General features: G+C 45.9%; 1 protein-coding gene across 4 annotated transcripts in view; it reads left to right on the forward strand.

Moving 5' to 3' along the window:
- Positions 1 to 1,776: 1,776 nt before the first annotated feature.
- Positions 1,777 to 16,874, forward strand: part of TMEM184C (transmembrane protein 184C) — a 28,299-nt gene continuing 13,201 nt past the window's right edge. Inside the window, exons 1-6 of one of the 4 annotated variants that reach the window (XM_073576241.1) lie at positions 1,777 to 1,911; positions 10,275 to 10,405; positions 10,495 to 10,531; positions 11,059 to 11,264; positions 13,424 to 13,498; positions 15,735 to 15,828. In XM_073576241.1, coding sequence (XP_073432342.1) covers positions 1,861 to 1,911; positions 10,275 to 10,405; positions 10,495 to 10,531; positions 11,059 to 11,264; positions 13,424 to 13,498; positions 15,735 to 15,828 — 594 coding nt within the window. In that variant the 5' untranslated portion in view covers positions 1,777 to 1,860. Of the gene's footprint in view, positions 1,912 to 3,162; positions 3,543 to 5,394; positions 5,502 to 10,274; positions 10,406 to 10,494; positions 10,532 to 11,058; positions 11,265 to 13,423; positions 13,499 to 15,734; positions 15,829 to 16,874 lie in introns of those variants that run through there. The other 3 variants (XM_073576242.1, XM_073576240.1, XM_073576244.1) reach the window with 3 other exon arrangements.

Below are 16,874 nucleotides of genomic sequence, written 5' to 3' on the forward strand. Positions count from 1 at the left end.
CTTGCAGACACCATAGCTGCTACTCCAGCCCTCTGACTGGGCTGCCCGTGACTCTCGTTGCTCCCACCTTCACCCAGGCTTGCTTGCAAATGAGGAACTATCAACAGTGATTACCACACCTGTGACTCTTTTATAGCAGAGCCAGCAATCACACCTGTTACATAATCACGTGCACAAACTAAGGTAACCAGAGTGCAATGACCCTAATGGCCACCGGGGGGAAAACTAACTGAAATCACCACAGTGCAATGACCCTAATGGCCACCGGGGCAAAACCACCTTTGGCCAAAGGAAAAAAAAAGGTTACTTTGTGCATTTAATCTGTCAGATCCAACATGGATCATGACAGGTGAGTATGTACTGTGTATGTGTTTTTTTTTACACTTGAACACAGTAGCAGGATGATGGGACTACTACTGTCCCATCATCGGCTAGCTGTCACTGTAGCAGGCATAGCAGGTTGGGACTAGTAGTCCGATTGGATGATGCCTGCCTGCATCCAGACACACATACACCCACACAAACATATTCACCGCCCACACACTCTTCCACCTCCCGATCTGCAGTGTTTCTCGCACACAACTCCGCAGCAAAACCGCAGATCTTTTTAAACCTGCGGTTTTGCTGCGGATGTGCCTTACTCAATGTATAGTCAATGCGTGCAGAAACGCTGCAGGTCTGCAAAAAGAATTGACATGCTACGGAAAATAAAACGCTGCAAATCCGCACGTATTTTCCCGCAGCATGTACACACCGATTCTCAATTTCACATTGACTAACATTGGCTGCGCACTACACTGCGGATTTGATGCAATTCCGCGCACCCAAAAACGCTGCGGAAACGTATCAAAACTGCAACGTGTGCACATAGCCTTAGGGGGCACCGCCATATTTGTAATCAGTGTTACCTGGTAAGGGTCCCACTCAGCTGTTTTGTGCCCCCTGAGCTGAACCCCTAGCTACGTCTCTGCCGTCAGCACTTCTTATATGCAGTGGTTGTCCCTTAATACAAGTGATCCCTTATTTGCACAGATCAGGTTATGAGAAATCTGGGGCAGAAACCATATGCAAATCTGTCTGAAAGTGCACTAGGGGCGTGTCATTCTCCAGCCTGATTTGCATATGTGGATTACACTACATTGCCCATGTCTGGCACATCTGAGCCCTACCTACATGGTATCTTTATTGGGGGCAGCCATACCACTAATTCTGCGTGTAAGACCTGCTGCCAGGCTCCCTGCAACACTGCACTATGTGGGCAACAGAGGAAACTGTGGTGTCCCAACTGCATACAGCACATGCCTGAGTGTCACAGTCCAGGGCAGAGAATGAGGAGCAGCCGACAGCCAGGAGTGATCACACTTCTGGGGCTTCTCGGACTACGCACGGTGACAGGTAAGGGGGAGGCCGCGGACACTCTGCAGCTTCTCGGCCTGACGTGACATCAATCATTGCGTCATTGTTAGGCTATGTGCACACGGTGTGGATTCTGCTGCGGATCTGCAGCGTTTCTGGCCCTGCAGGTCCGCAGCAGATTTAGGTGTCTTGTACAATACCATTGTTTTCAATGGTAAACTGGAAAACACTGTGCACATGCTGTGGATTTTATCGCGCGGATTTGCTGCGGGTTACAATCTGCAGCACGTCAATTCTTTTTGCGGTTCTGCAGCGTTTCTGCACCATTGACTTCCACTGAGTCATCCAATTCCGCAGCAAAACCGCAGAGATAAAAATATCTGCAGTTTTTGCTGCGGAATGGGGTTAAAAAACGCTGCAGAAGGAAGTGATGTCGGGAGGAAGAGGAAGTGTGTGGGCGGAGTGTAGTGTAGGGAAGAAGAAGGAAGTTGCCATCTTAACATCATGGAAGGCTACTGTCGCATGGGGATCCATGTGGGCCGTCTCATTGATTTGGTATGTATACATGTATGTATATGTGTGCGCTAGTCTGTGTGCGTCAGTCCCCATGCGACGGTAGGCCCCCAATTGTGCTCAGTCGCCGTATGGGACTGCTGCCGGAGGCCTTTTCAGTGCGGATTCAAACAAGAAAAATTATAGCCAGCTCACCCAGTTAGACGTCCTTAGTGGTTCTGCTCACTGCCAGGAAGCCGCACGGAGTTGTAATGGGAGAGGCACACCCATGTTGCAATAGAAACAAAAACCAGCAAATAATTCCAGCGGATGCTTCCTACTTGGCCATAAAATCCATTTTATTTTTATCTTTTAAAATAGTTCCATGTGGCAGAAACCCAAATATATACAGGGGGTCAGAAGAAAAAAAGGGCACACTGCTGCTTTATGCGTGCAGACATAATTTTTTGCGGTCACCCTAGTGCACACGCTGCGTTTTCTGCTGCGGATCTGCAGCAGTTTTTGCTGCGTTATACAGTACCTTTATTTTCAATGGAAAACAAAAACCGCAGTGCACATGCTGCGGATTTGCTGCGGTTTTAAATCTAAATGGTGGGATCAAAAAACGATAATCCCACCAACTCTGCATTCAAATACCACAAATGGTTCGAAAATTTGGTCAGGGCTATTTCTGCAATGTTGTTGTCACATTCTTTATAGTCTAATAGACTATGCAAAATACCTAAATCTTAAAATACCTCAATTTGGATTTTTTCAAACTTTGAGCGACGAGCGGCACGGGTTAACGTCGTTTGATCGAGCTCAAATTTTGGCTCTCTCAATATCTGGAAAGGGGAATCGTTTTGTGGGGTCCAGACGAACAAGATTCTGACATTTTTCCCCCCCCCATATGAGATCCGGTCACCCTAATGTACACACACCGTTAGGGAGCGACTCGAAGCTTCTAGACCGGAGTGGCTATTGTGAGATCCTCAAACTATCATCTCCAATCCAGTCACCTCAGTAGTGAGCCGTCTAGATCGGAGTGGCTAAAATGAGGAACACAAAAAATCCCCTCCGATCCACTCGCAACAGTCATTGTTACCCAGCAATTGCAGATCAACTCTGATCTGTGCTGTCCCTTTAAGCTCATGAAGTCATAACGCTGCGCCGTTAGCTAGTCATGTGACCGGTCACGAGGGTATCACCTGCACAACAATAACATCCGCCCTTCTTATTGCCCAATCTGTTCTCGTCTGAAAAAAGGGGGCGGGGACAAATGACTGACGGATGAGTGAGCCAATAACGCGACAGACCCGGGCGGCTCTCACTTTACGTGGGCGGGCGCCTTGAGGGAAGGCGGAAGTGTGTGTATTGCGAGGCTGGGACGGTGCAGACAGCTGACAGCCCTGGTTACCATGGGCCGTGCAGTGCGGCGGTGTGTGGTGAGGCTGGGCAGCCACATGCTGCAGTGCGGGGGAGAGCTGTGAGACTCGGTGTGGACTGTGCTCAGTGGCTCATGGCCGTTCATTACTGAGCAGGTATTAGTCACTGACAACTTGGGCTCTGTCCCCAAAATGCCTTGTACGTGTGGGAACTGGCGGAGATGGATCCGGCCGCTGGTTGTCTTCCTCTATGTCGCTGGACTAGTAGTGGCCATCCCAGTATGTATATGGGAGATGCAGAAAATGGAGGTAAGAACCCAGTGGTCCGCAGTGTGCGGGCGCCGAAACCTACAGGGTCCGTAGTCTGATTAATGCCCGAAATGTGCCCAGGCTTCATGGGGCTGCCGATTTATGGATGTGATTGACAAACTGCCCAATGTATCCGGACTCGAGGAGCGTCGCATGCCCGTACCTGGGGGGGCCTCGAGGAGCGTCGCGTGCCCGGATCCTGGGGGGGGCCTCGAGGAGCGTCGCGTGCCCGGATGCTGGGGGGGCCTCGAGGAGCGTCGCGTGCCCGGATGCTGGGGGGGGCCTCGAGGAGCGTCGCGTGCCCGTACCTAGGGGGGCCCTCGAGGAGCGTCGCGTGCCCGGATCCTGGGGGGGGGCCTCGAGGAGCGTCGCGTGCCCGGATCCTGGGGGGGGCCTCGAGGAGCGTCGCTTGCCCGTACCTAGGGGGGCCCTCGAGGAGCGTCGCGTGCCCGGATCCTGGGGGGGGCCTCGAGGAGCGTCGCGTGCCCGGATCCTGGGGGGGGGCCTCGAGGAGCGTCGCGTGCCCGGATCCTGCGGGGGGGCCTCGAGGAGCGTCGCGTGCCCGGATCCTGGGGGGGGGCCTCGAGGAGCGTCGCGTGCCCGGATCCTGGGGGGGGGGCCTCGAGGAGCGTCGCGTGCCCGGATCCTGGGGGGGGGCCTCGAGGAGCGTCGCGTGCCCGGATCCTGGGGGGGGGCCTCGAGGAGCGTCGCGTGCCCGGATCCTGGGGGGGGGCCTCGAGGAGCGTCGCGTGCCCGGATCCTGGGGGGGGGGCCTCGAGGAGCGTCGCGTGCCCGGATCCTGGGGGGGGGGCCTCGAGGAGCGTCGCGTGCCCGGATCCTGGGGGGGGGCCTCGAGGAGCGTCGCGTGCCCGGATCCTGGGGGGGGGCCTCGAGGAGCGTCGCGTGCCCGGATCCTGGGGGGGGGCCTCGAGGAGCGTCGCGTGCCCGGATCCTGGGGGGGGGGCCTCGAGGAGCGTCGCGTGCCCGGATCCTGGGGGGGGGCCTCGAGGAGCGTCGCGTGCCCGGATCCTGGGGGGGGGGCCTCGAGGAGCGTCGCGTGCCCGGATCCTGGGGGGGGGGCCTCGAGGAGCGTCGCGTGCCCGGATCCTGCGGGGGGGCCTCGAGGAGCGTCGCGTGCCCGGATCCTGCGGGGGGGGCCTCGAGGAGCGTCGCGTGCCCGTACCTGGGGGGGGCCTCGAGGAGCGTCGCGTGCCCGGATCCTGGGGGGGGGGGGGCCTCGAGGAGCGTCGCGTGCCCGGATCCTGGGGGGGGGGCCTCGAGGAGCGTCGCGTGCCCGGATCCTGGGGGGGGGGCCTCGAGGAGCGTCGCGTGCCCGGATCCTGGGGGGGGGCTTCGAGGAGCGTCGCGTGCCCGGATCCTGGGGGGGGGCCTCGAGGAGCGTCGCGTGCCCGGATCCTGGGGGGGGGCCTCGAGGAGCGTCGCGTGCCCGGATCCTGGGGGGCCTCAAGAATCAGGACCTCCAGCAAGCTCTACTTCACATGCATGTGGTTTGGTGGCAGCCGAGGCCCATATTCACACTAAAGTATTTGGGTCTGTATTCGGCATCAATATTTGTGTTTTTATGCATTCTTAGGATTTTGTTCAGTTTTTTGCTGTGGGTTTTTCAGCCTGAAAAATTTGCCTCAGAACAAAAGCAGTTATTTGCGTTTTGCCGCTGATTTTGTGGAAGAGGCATTTCTTTCTACTTCTGAGTGATTTGGTAACCAAACTGTGTTTTGTTTTTGTTTTTTTATTTAGAGCAGTATCTGGAATGTCTGCCTTTTAATCCTCCCCATTTTTTTTTCTCTCCGGTAGAAGTGGACAGGCAAAGCCGTGCACCCCTCGTCTCATTCTCAGACGTGAAGGAACAGGTTTTGGGTTATCCCAGTTATCGATAGATGCCCAGGCATGTTATAGACATGTCTGAATCGTCCTGTGGATAGGCCATACGTGTGCGAGGTGCGAACACGTCTGTAGAGTAATTGATTTTGTACAGGAAAACTTTCTTCCGGAATTTTGGCTTCAGTATTGGCAGCAGGTGTAATATTCTTCACCAAATTTCCTACCTAGTACTCAGTAATAGATATATTCTGGGCAACCGATGAAATATCTCACAAAGTAAATTGATAGTAAGCACGTCTGTGCCCACAGGAGGCGACATCTATACGAATGTCAAGGGAGTTGGATCAGGTGGCCATAGATTAGTGCTCGTCCATACATGCATAATAAATACGTTCCATGTACATGGATAAACTAATGAGAAGCACATAAGTAAACTATCCCTCCTTCCATCATATGACAGCCATTATTTGGGCCTATTTAGCTCAGTCAACCACACAGCACAGGGTATCTGATGTGGAGAAAGGCTTTTTGGAACAGAAACATTGACTCATTCATTAAGATTTCATGTACACGTACAAAGACTTCTATTAATGAAACACTCCCATCCTCTTAATATACTGCAGTCATCATATTATATAGCACTGTGTACTTACAATTGCTCATTTTGCCTTTCTACCCAGCTAATTCTTCTCTTTTCTTTTCTCCAAGTATAAACTGGAAGTCTCTTGTCCCTACATTTATCATCCCCCTCCTCAGCTCCTGACCCATCTGCTCCCTCCTCCCTGCCAGGGACTTTTGCAGTGATTTATGACTCCTACAGGGAAACGTGACCTCCTGTTTATACATAAGAGCTTACAAGGATTCTGATAGCTATTAATCACATGATATCATAGGCCTAATGGAAACCAGAATTAATTGGGTAGAAAGGAAAAATGAGCAATTGTAAATACATGGTGCAGCATAATATGATGACTGCAATATATTAACCACTTTCCGACATCGGTCATAATATTCCGCCTTTGTGCCCTGGGCCTATTTGTTCAGGGACGGAATATTACATCTGAGCGATCGCCGCCGGATGTCAGCTGATTCTGACAACTGACACCCGTCACTAAGTGCCAGGAGTGATCACAGACCGCTCCTGGCACGTAAAACCCCGACATGTTGCGATCGAACACAATTGCAGCATTCCGGAAGCCCGGAATGGGATCAGAGACCCTGCGGCGTGACATGGGGTCCCGATCGTTGTCATGGTGACCCGATGTCTTGATGACATTTGGGTCACCAGACCTAGCAAACTTGCTGATCGTGCCCAGTCCATGATGAGCAAGTTTGTCTGTCAGTGCAGAGCTGACAGCTTCTGCAGCATGTGGTAGTTGCTTCATCTGCATGCTATAGAAGCGATCAGCCTGCAAAAAATGATTGTCCCATATTGGGACAAAGTAAAAAATTTAGAAAAAAAAATGTAAATAATTGTAAAAATATTTTAAAAACATCAAAAATAACAAAAAAAAGTCAAAAGAAATTGTATCTCTAAATATTTCAGACAAAAAAGAACACATATTTGGTATCACGTGTCCTCAACGACCTGACTAGTTAACCCCTTTAGTGAAAACCATAAAAAAATAAGGCAAAAAACAATGCTTTGCCATCATACCGTCGAACAAAAAGTGGAATAAAACACTATCAAAATGATCGATATAAATAAACATGGTACTGCTGAAAACGTCATTTTGTCCCGCAAAAACACAAGCCATCATACAGCTCCATCAGTGGAAAATAAGAAGAATAAAGTCGCCTAATCACTTATACCGCACAAGGAACGGTGTAAAAAATAAATAAAACCAATTCTTCACATGCTGTTAATTTTTTTTCATTCTGCCTTCCAAAGATCTCAGTACGGCTTGGCACACATTTGTCCTGTGCTCTGCATTGAGCTCTTACATCGGGGTTTCTGTGTAAATGTCTGAAATACGTGATTCAGACAGAACCTCTGACGGAAGATACCCTATAATGAGGTAGATGGAGTTACTGTGGACACCGTGTGACCTGTGGTGCGGCGGTCATAATCTTTTTAGGATTTTATAAAAGAGCCGTTGGCCACAGTTTTGTGAAAAGGACACCGCTGAACAGAGGCCAGATGAATTCCAGAGTAACTCTGCTGCCTCATTATAGTGAATGGATCCGTCGGGGGTTTCATCTGAATCACATCACTCAGAGATTTAGATGTAAACTCCAAAGTAAGTGCTCAGCGTAGAGCCCCGAATAAATGTGATCCCAACATTATGTAAAATGTTCCCAATAAAAGCTTCAACTTGATCCACAAAAAAAAAGCCCTCACTCAGGTCCGTCATCTGTTAACGGGAATATAGGGGGCTTCCACGTTACTGGTAGCACACGGCTCTGGAAAACCGAAATGGCTCCTCACCCGCCTAAAGAAATTCAGCAAATTCTGCACTCCCAAATGCCCCGCTCCCTTCTGAGTCCCACAGTGTATCTAAACCACATAATGCATCCACGCTTGGCACATCTGAAACAATGAGAGCCCCCCTAATTTACAGGTGCATGCGTCCAGAAGCATGAGCTGGGCATAACGTACTGGTCACTACAACGGCAGTTTGCAATTTTCACTCGGCAACATTCATTGCTGCTTGTTTCTGTAAAATACCCCTGGAGTCAAAATCATCACTATATCTGTAGATAAGTTGCCCAAGGGGTATAGTTTCCCAAATAAGGTCACTTGAGGGGGGATTATGCTCTTCTAGCAATTAGGGGCTTTGTATATGGAGTCTGCAAACTGTTCTTGGAAAATATGCGCTCCAAGAGGCAAATAGAGCTCCGTTCTTCCTGAGTCTCTCCGCATGGCTAAGTAGCACTGTACAGCCACATATGGGTTATTGCCACGTTCAGTAGAAATTGTGGGATGAATTTTTGTGTAATTTTTACCAACTTATTGTGTGAAAATGTAAAATCTGGGGCTAAAACAAAATTTTGTGGTAAAAATGTAGTTATTTTGTCTTCACTGCCCAATGGTATAAAATTCTGTGACACATCTGTGGTGTCAATAAGATCACCGCACCCCTAGATGAATTCATTGAAAGGTGTAGTTTGTAAAATGGGGTCTCTTATGGAGGATTCAGCTGTTGTGGAACCCCAGGGACTCTGCCAATGTGACATTGCACCCTCAATCCGGTGCAGCAAAATCTGCACGGTAATATAGCGCTCCTTCCCTTCTGAGCTCTGCACTGTGCCTCGAAAGTAGTTTTCAACCACATAAGGGGTATCGGCGCCCATGCTGCAAGACTGAAAATGCAAAATTTTGTGTTAAAAACATATTTGTGGGGAAAATTTGATTTTTTTTTTTTTAATTTTTACAGCTCAACGTTATAAACTGTGAAGCACCTGAGGGTTCAGTGTGCTCCCACATATCTAGATCAATTCCCTGAGGGGTTTAGTTTCCAAAATGGTGTCACTTGTGTGGGATTTTCACTGTCTAGGTAGGCACATCAAAGGTTCTCCAAACGTGACATGGCGTCCACCAATTGTTCCGGCAAATTTTGCATTCTAAAAGTCAAATGGCACGCCTTCCCTTCCGACTTCTAACGTGTGCCAGCAGTGGTGGAGCTTGTGCACCGCCACTCCATTCTAACAGGGATAAAAGTGCCGATCATTGAGAGTCCAAGTAGTCGGACCCCCACCTGTCAACAAGTTATCACCTATCCTAATTCCTTTAACTTTGCTAATGTAGACATAAAGATGTCACCATTACTTAACGTGGATCCGCCCCCAGATTTCAGAATACTGTGTTCATCATTAAAGGCAGGGGTCTCCAACCTGTAGCTCGGGAGTCACATGTGGCTCGCGGTCCCATGAATTGTGGCTTGCGACTGTCTGCCAGCTTGGTGCATTAGGTGCAGCAAACAGGTATGAAGAGTACATCTCAAAATGGTGAATTTTGTGAGTAGCCCTGCACAGAAGAGCAGATCTGGATGCACATTTACTGGTCTTAGGGGTTTAGAGATGTTATAGGTATGGTACGCTGGAGGATGGTACTACCTGTTAGAGGAGGTGCTCAAAGCTGGATGTGACAGTGTGTTGGGACTGGGAGTCCTTGATTGGAGAATACTGAATGGGGGTATTGTGGGAACCCCTAGATCAGTGTACTGCTTTGGAGTAATTTCTGTGGCAAAGCTTTGGTTATCATTATACCTGTAAATGAGGGCTTTGGCTGACACTACTTTGAAGGAGATGGGAGCTGGATGTGGCTCGCGACCCTCTCTGTGTTGAATGTGGCTCTCTACCCTCTGTCTAAGTTGAATGTGGCTCTCAAGGTCAGAAAGGTTGGCGACCACTGATTAAAGGGAACCTGTCATGTCACTTCAAGCATCTAAACTGTCCCTAGTGCGTTGTTAGTGATGTAGTGTGTATCCCTACCACATTTTTTTTCATTAAAAACCGCACTGTAATGCTGTCCAAAAAGCAATTAAAATGAGTGGGTACAATCTTACGATATAGTCATAGGGGTGTGCTTCATTTTCAGTTCAGTCACCGGCGTCGCAACCCACTCACTTAGATTCATTTCCCTGGTTGTGCCAACGTCACTTGTGCAGTGTCAAGCAGGCAGCTGCGCTTCCGTAGTGTGGAGCCAGCCGCGCTTGCGCAGTGTTGAGCTGCTCCCTGTGCAAGTGCTGCCAGCTACACTCTGCGCAAGTGCGGCTTCCTGCTCGACACTGCGCAAGCACAGCTCTAAGCGCCACACTGCTTAAACACCAGATTCCAGTGACGTTGGCACAACCAGGGAAATATCTATTAATGCATCAGCATAGCATCCATATGTAGGATTGTGGATATGATGATGACTAATGAAAGCCTTTATTTTCTCTGTTGCAGGTCGGGGTTCAGACCAAAGCATGGTTTATTGCCGGCATATTTGTACTTATGACTATACCCATCTCTTTGTGGGGAATTTTGCAGCATTTGGTTCACTACACGCAGCCTGAATTACAGAAACCCATAATACGGTATGGCATACTCATCTAATGGCAGTCATCTGCTTTGCACAGCATTACTATGGTATTTTTTTGAACAGCCCTTTTTTATTTCCCTGCAGTATTCTGTGGATGGTGCCCATTTACAGTGTGGACAGTGTAAGTATTTTTTCATGCGTTGATTATATTGTAGGCTCTGCAGATTCCAGGCATCGCTGGCGTCCAGTAATGTGTCTGCTTATGTTATACATAATGGTTTATTCATTGTAGGTATTTTTGGCTGCACTTCATACCATAGACTGCATCAAGTGCTCTGCTCATTGCAGACAAGGGAATAGTGGCCATCAGCCCCTAGCGAACGGTGCTAGGCTGTTTCCCTATCTCCCATTGACTTACAATGAGACGACAACTACTTCATTGATTCCAGTGGCTAAAGCATCATCCGTAGATTAGCTAATAGGGATAATGGGACCCTGTTCTCCTTATAGGTGATATAGCATATAAAGTACATATGCCATGCACTTTTAATATTGGAATACCTCTTTTAATATAAATCCATTTTTATCAGGCTATGCAGAAAAATCCTTTGTATGTAATTCTATTTGCCTTCCTTATTCTGTGATATTTGCTGCTGGATGATATGTTTCCATGTACCTCCTTGTGTTTCCTTTGTGCCTGTATACCAGTGGATTGCCTTGAAGTATCCTGACATTGCCATCTATGTGGATACCTGTAGAGAGTGCTATGAAGCCTATGTTATCTACAATTTCATGATTTTCCTCTTGAACTATTTGACAAATCGCTGTCCAAATCTGGCCCTAGTTCTTGAAGCAAAAGATCAGCAGAGACATCTACCTCCTTTGTGTTGCTGTCCGCCTTGGCCTATGGGAGAGTAAGTAATTATGCTTTGTACTAGACTGATTTTTGGATAGATGGAGTAGCCTATGTTTTACTTTTGGAGCAGCTGGATCCTTCCCTACTGTAAAAATGCTCTTGGAAAGAATGTGTCATGGAGTTGCCCTCTTCTGCCATGTTGTGGAAGACAAATATTAAAGACTGGATTCATTTTTACGTTTGCACCGGTTTCTTCTCTAGTTTTTAGTGTTTTGCCTGTTTTCCATTTGCGCCTTGCTCTTAGTTTGCAACTTTTCTTTTTAGTCTATTTTGTATTTTTTTTTTTTTTTTTTTTTTTTCTTATGTTCGCATTTTTTGGCGTGGTTTTTACTGATTCATCAATTGCGACTTTTCAAAAAGTTGCAAAACTTTTTTCAAATGTATTCGTCTTTCCTTCCCTAGAGATTTTAATGTACATCAAAAATTTTGGTGCAATGTTTGCTCTGTTATACGACAAGTGTGCGTTTTTGCTCTAAAGAGTTGCAAAGATAATTCAAAGACAAAAAATAAACATTTGACTTCACAAAAAATTCATGAACCATTTGCTCCATTTTGAAGAATTTGGCCCTAAAAAACAGCAACAAATATCCCAAGATAACATAGACGTGACTTCAAAAACTCACAAATGATTTATCGTGACCTTAATATGCAAAAATAATAAAATGACTCAACAATTTGTATAATAATCTTTAATTAGGTTGCATTTGGTTTCATATTGCAATCAGAACTGTGAGAATTATAGGGAATTCATCTGCGTGTCACAGGAGAGGTGCAGTCTACTTCTCACAAACATCTGTCTGGCTGTAAGGTAACTAGCTGCAGCACCCTCACCTACTCCACTGTCTGGAGACAGAAAAAAATCTAGGTTACCTCTCTCCTCTCCTAGTTAAGGGTTTATGCACACAGCATCTTCTAAACTTGGTTGAACCCTCCTGAGTTTTTCATGCAGAAGACTCTTCAGAAAATCAGCTTTTTTTTGTGTCTGTTTCCTGAGTGTCCACCGGTGTGTTTTTCTTTTAGGGTGTTCCCATGGTTTTTGTGATAATTTTTTGATTGTTTTTTTATTTTTTCCCCCAATCCATTGAATATGGAAGAAAACTCTAGCAGTTTTCTAAGCAAAAACAATGGTGAAACACTCCAAAAGACATGTGGGCATCTTTTGAGCTTTCCTATTGACTTGCATTGTAAAGAACAAGAAGCGTCTTTTGTTAGGATAAGGCCTCTTTCACACTTCCGTTTTTTGTTGTCAGTTAAAACCCGCCAAAATGGCGGAAAGCGGATCCGTTTGTAACTGATGCAAACGGATGCCACCGGACCGTTTTTTTTTTACGGATCCGTTGAATGGAGAATTTTAAAGGAACCGCAGTCAGAGAGACAGAGAGAGATTTTTTTTTTCCCACCGCCAGAAAGGATTTCAGGGTTAAATCCCCGGCTGTCTTCATGTCTCCGGGCATGTGCACTGAAAAATGCGGATCCTACAGGCAAAAAAAACGTTGCAGTGTCCGTCCAGGTATGCCGGCGGACGCAAACATTTTGGCGGATCCGCAAAAAAGCATCCAACGGATGGCCATCCGTCAAGATCCGCCGGTAATGCAACTCAATGGGGGAAAAAACGGATCCGCAAAAAAAAATGGCGGATCCGTTTTTTTTTCAAAAACTTGCAGATTTTGACTGATGGTCAAAAACAGAAGTGTGAAAGAGGCCTAACACATGATGCAGAAACCTGAAGTGGGTAAAAGTCATTCTAAATAAAGAACATATGAACAGCAAGTCGTTATTACATGGAAATGCAGATTTTTCATTCTTGGGAGCGTTTTCTCCTAGGTTACCATTATGGCTGCTTTAGAAACTTGTCACCCAGCTATACAAGACTCCACATCGCAGATTTGTCTAGTTCTGTGTTGTGTACCTCCCCCCTTTCTAAATGACTGAGTAATTGGATGATTTAGCGTTCTGTCAGTCGCGTGGGAGATTTTCATCCATTGTCTCCAAAAAGTAGATCAAGTTAGGAAATGTCAGAATAGAATTTATCATATAATGTGACTATAATTGAGGCTGTAGCACTCACTATATCTGGGTGATATTAGCCTAGATTTGGAGTGCGATGATGGCAGAAACGAGTGGTGACACCTCTGTAATCTGTGAATTCTCTTGCAGTGTGCTGTTGTTTAGATGCAAGTTGGGTGTGCTCCAGTATACAGTGGTTCGACCAGTTACCACGATAATTGCCTTGTAAGTATACAATACGTGCTCATAAGTTAGCAGTGTCTGCCTTCACTTATTCGGTGTAGTGTTGCTATGCTATAAGATTATTCCATGTATGCTGTGTTTATTGTGATACAAGCAGATATGAACACTTTAGGAACAGGGTCTTTTCATGAAAATCTGAAAATGAAGAACATCTGATGGCTGTGGCAATTAAACATTCCATAAAAGTGAACGTGGAGAACCGGAGCCCACCTATCCCCCAGCCCAATCACTGGCCTCAGCAGGGTCATGCCGTATATATGGGCTACCACTGCTGCAGCCAGGTAAACAGAAGGATAGCAGGGGGATTTGATAGGTATTGGGTATCGTAGGGGCAGATTTTTTTAAAAGACTTAAAAGAAAAGAGTATTCCTCTTTCAGAACTTTTTTTTTTTTTCCATAGGCTGTTTGTTGTAAAATAATAAAGTATTAATACTCCCCAGGTCCAGCACCGCCTCATTCCGTGTTATTTAATTGCAGTAGTGACATCACTTTGACAGCGCTGCAGGCAATCCATAAGCTCAGCGTCTTGTGCTGTCTCTATCTGCTGAGCACTGATTGTCTGCCGCACTGTTGACATGATGTCACCGCTGCAACTAAACAAGTCGGGCAGTGGCGGAACAAAATGCACAACCCGGGGAGAGGGAGTAAAATGCAGTTTATTTTACAACAAACTGAGCCTATGAAGATAGATTTCTGAAAGGGGACAGACCAACTAAGTATTACCTTGACATGTGTTTCATCTCATCCTTAAAATGTCCTCAGATGGACGGCCATATACGATACGATACACTTTATTGATCCCGAGGGAAATTATGGTATCACAGCAGCGTTACAACACCATTACAAACACTACATTACAGACAGCATTACATAGAGTAATTACCAGACACAGATCTTGCACATGACTAACCACAATACGTAACAAGCAAAGGTACACGATTCTCTGATCATTTCCATTAGTGTGCCAGCCCTAGGTTGTAGCCATCTTTCGCCCTTAGTGAATTGGCTGCACTTGTTGCCTGGATGGCAAACTGGTGCGAGTATAGTATATTACAGTTGGAAATGCTCAAAGTTCTATACTGTCACATTTACCTCCCATCTGTAGCATGTGGTTCATAACATATGGCTCCACTAACAAGCACAATGCTCAGCTTTCTCCCTCAGTCCCTGACCGTGAATGCAAGGACATTGTACTTTTGCAACCAGGCTCTCCATTCAATAGCAAGCAGACTTTTAGGGCCAGATTCGGCAAGGCGATTGTTCTGTCCTCACTAAATGAAGCAGAATTCATGTAGCTATACAGGCAGCTAAACCGCTATACTGGGTCCAATAAGGAGACTGTGGTTGAATCTGTGCTTTTATTGAACGTGATGGTATATTGATGCCCAGTGAAACTACAAGCAAAACATATATATATATAATATATCACGCAGTCAATACAGGGTACATCAGGAATTCATATATGCATAATACATTATAAATCAACATCTGCACTAATAGCTAGCCAGGGGAAGGGCTAGCCAGGGGAAGGGCTAACCAGGCTAATATGAGACAGGAATTAGATACAGGAAGCATAAATACATACCAGCGATGCTATCACAAGGAGAGAAGAGAAATGAGCTGCTTCCTGAATGCAGGCTGAAGGAAAATGGAGAACTGGAGGGAAAGTACCATAATCCTTTGCAAAAGGCTACCAGAATGCTCTGTAAAACTTACTAGAATGCACTGCAACACAGAGAAAAAATACAAGCAAAGTGAAAGTAAAATAACACTGCAGTTATGACTCTGGTCACTAGAGGGAGCCAAAAACACTAAAAACATTAACAAGCAGATAATCAAGGATTATGAATCAGATGTCGGAGACAGAACAGCGATTATGCCAAAATTCTCATGTAATCTCTTTGAAAAGTTGCAAAATGATTACTTAATGTGGGACTGCACAAAAGTTTAGTGACTTTTGACATTTTCACTCAACTGGGCATGACTCAACAGCTCATCTAATTCATGAGACATACCTTACTCTGGAAATCTTACTCCAGTCCCTGGAGTAGCACTGTCGCCCTGTTGTAACACCCAGCAAGAGGTCATGGCAAATCACAAGATTTAATGGTGGGTGTACTTTAATATCATGTGAAATGTTTTAAATTTGAGAAGTTTTGAATGTGATGAATAGCTAAAATGATGGGAAAAATAAATATTACTTTTCTGTTGTGCTTAGGGTTTGTCAGTTGACTGGTATCTATGGTGAAGGTGATTTTAATCTAAAAAATGCCTGGACATACTTGGTGATTATTAACAATGCCTCCCAATTGGTAAGTGGCACACAGAACATTAAGATGTGTGAATTTTATATTAACATTGTGCCTTGTGTAATATGGTATATGATTTGGCCATTGAAGGCAGTTTCCAATTTGTTACTTAATATGTGATGATTTTAAGTATAGTTTCAGACTTTGCATCTGTTTCTCCTTTAAAAAAAAAAAAAGTAATGACTAAGTTGCAACATAAGCCAAGGTTTTGTATTTATTAGTGATGAGCGAGTGTGCTCATATATAACACTGTCCGAGCATGCTCGGGTGTTATTCAAGTACAACACGTGTGGTGATTGCCTGTGTGTTTGGGCTCTCCATGCATGTGTTGTGACTGTCACACAGCCGCGACACATGCAGCTGGTCAGCAGGAGCGCTCCATGTATCCGGGTTCCCGATGCAGCTTCTTCGGTAAGCGCTATAGCTTGCCGCATAAGGAGGGAGCTGACGATGTTTGTTCATCTCTATTGATGACCTATCCTAATAATAGGCCATCAATGTAAAAGTAGTTGCCAACATTCTCAAAAACGGCAAAAAGTCCAAGTGGGATGAAATAGTGATAGGAAATAGAACAATTCTGCCATTGTTTTCCTTTTAATAATATATATTGTGGTAAAAATGACCTGGCAATGTCATTTTTCACATAAGTACAATTCTGTCAATACCAGACTTTGTTTTTTTCAGTTATTTTATTATTTTGGTGGTAAAAAAAAATATAACTTTCTAAAAAAAATTACATTTTTAAATACTTATTTTTTAGTTATTACTTTATTTTTTACTAGCTGAAGAGCCCGGCATTTCGTGGGCATAGTAACTAACTACATTTAGTTATAACAAATTATAATGACTCTATCTATCTGTATCTGTGTATGTGTGTGTGTGTGTGTGTGTGTATATGTATATATATATATATATATATCTATCTCTCTGTGTAGAGCCCCGCCCACTCCGCATAGCTACGTTCACTATAATATCCCACATCATCCTGTCATCCAGAGCTACTGGACTACTACCCCTAATATCCCACATCACCCCGTCAATCAGAGCTG

Source organism: Dendrobates tinctorius, unplaced genomic scaffold (assembly GCF_039654945.1).
Source record: "Dendrobates tinctorius isolate UK_male_01 unplaced genomic scaffold, ASM3965494v1 ptg000008l, whole genome shotgun sequence".
In the NCBI taxonomy this organism is placed as follows: domain Eukaryota; kingdom Metazoa; phylum Chordata; class Amphibia; order Anura; family Dendrobatidae; genus Dendrobates; species Dendrobates tinctorius.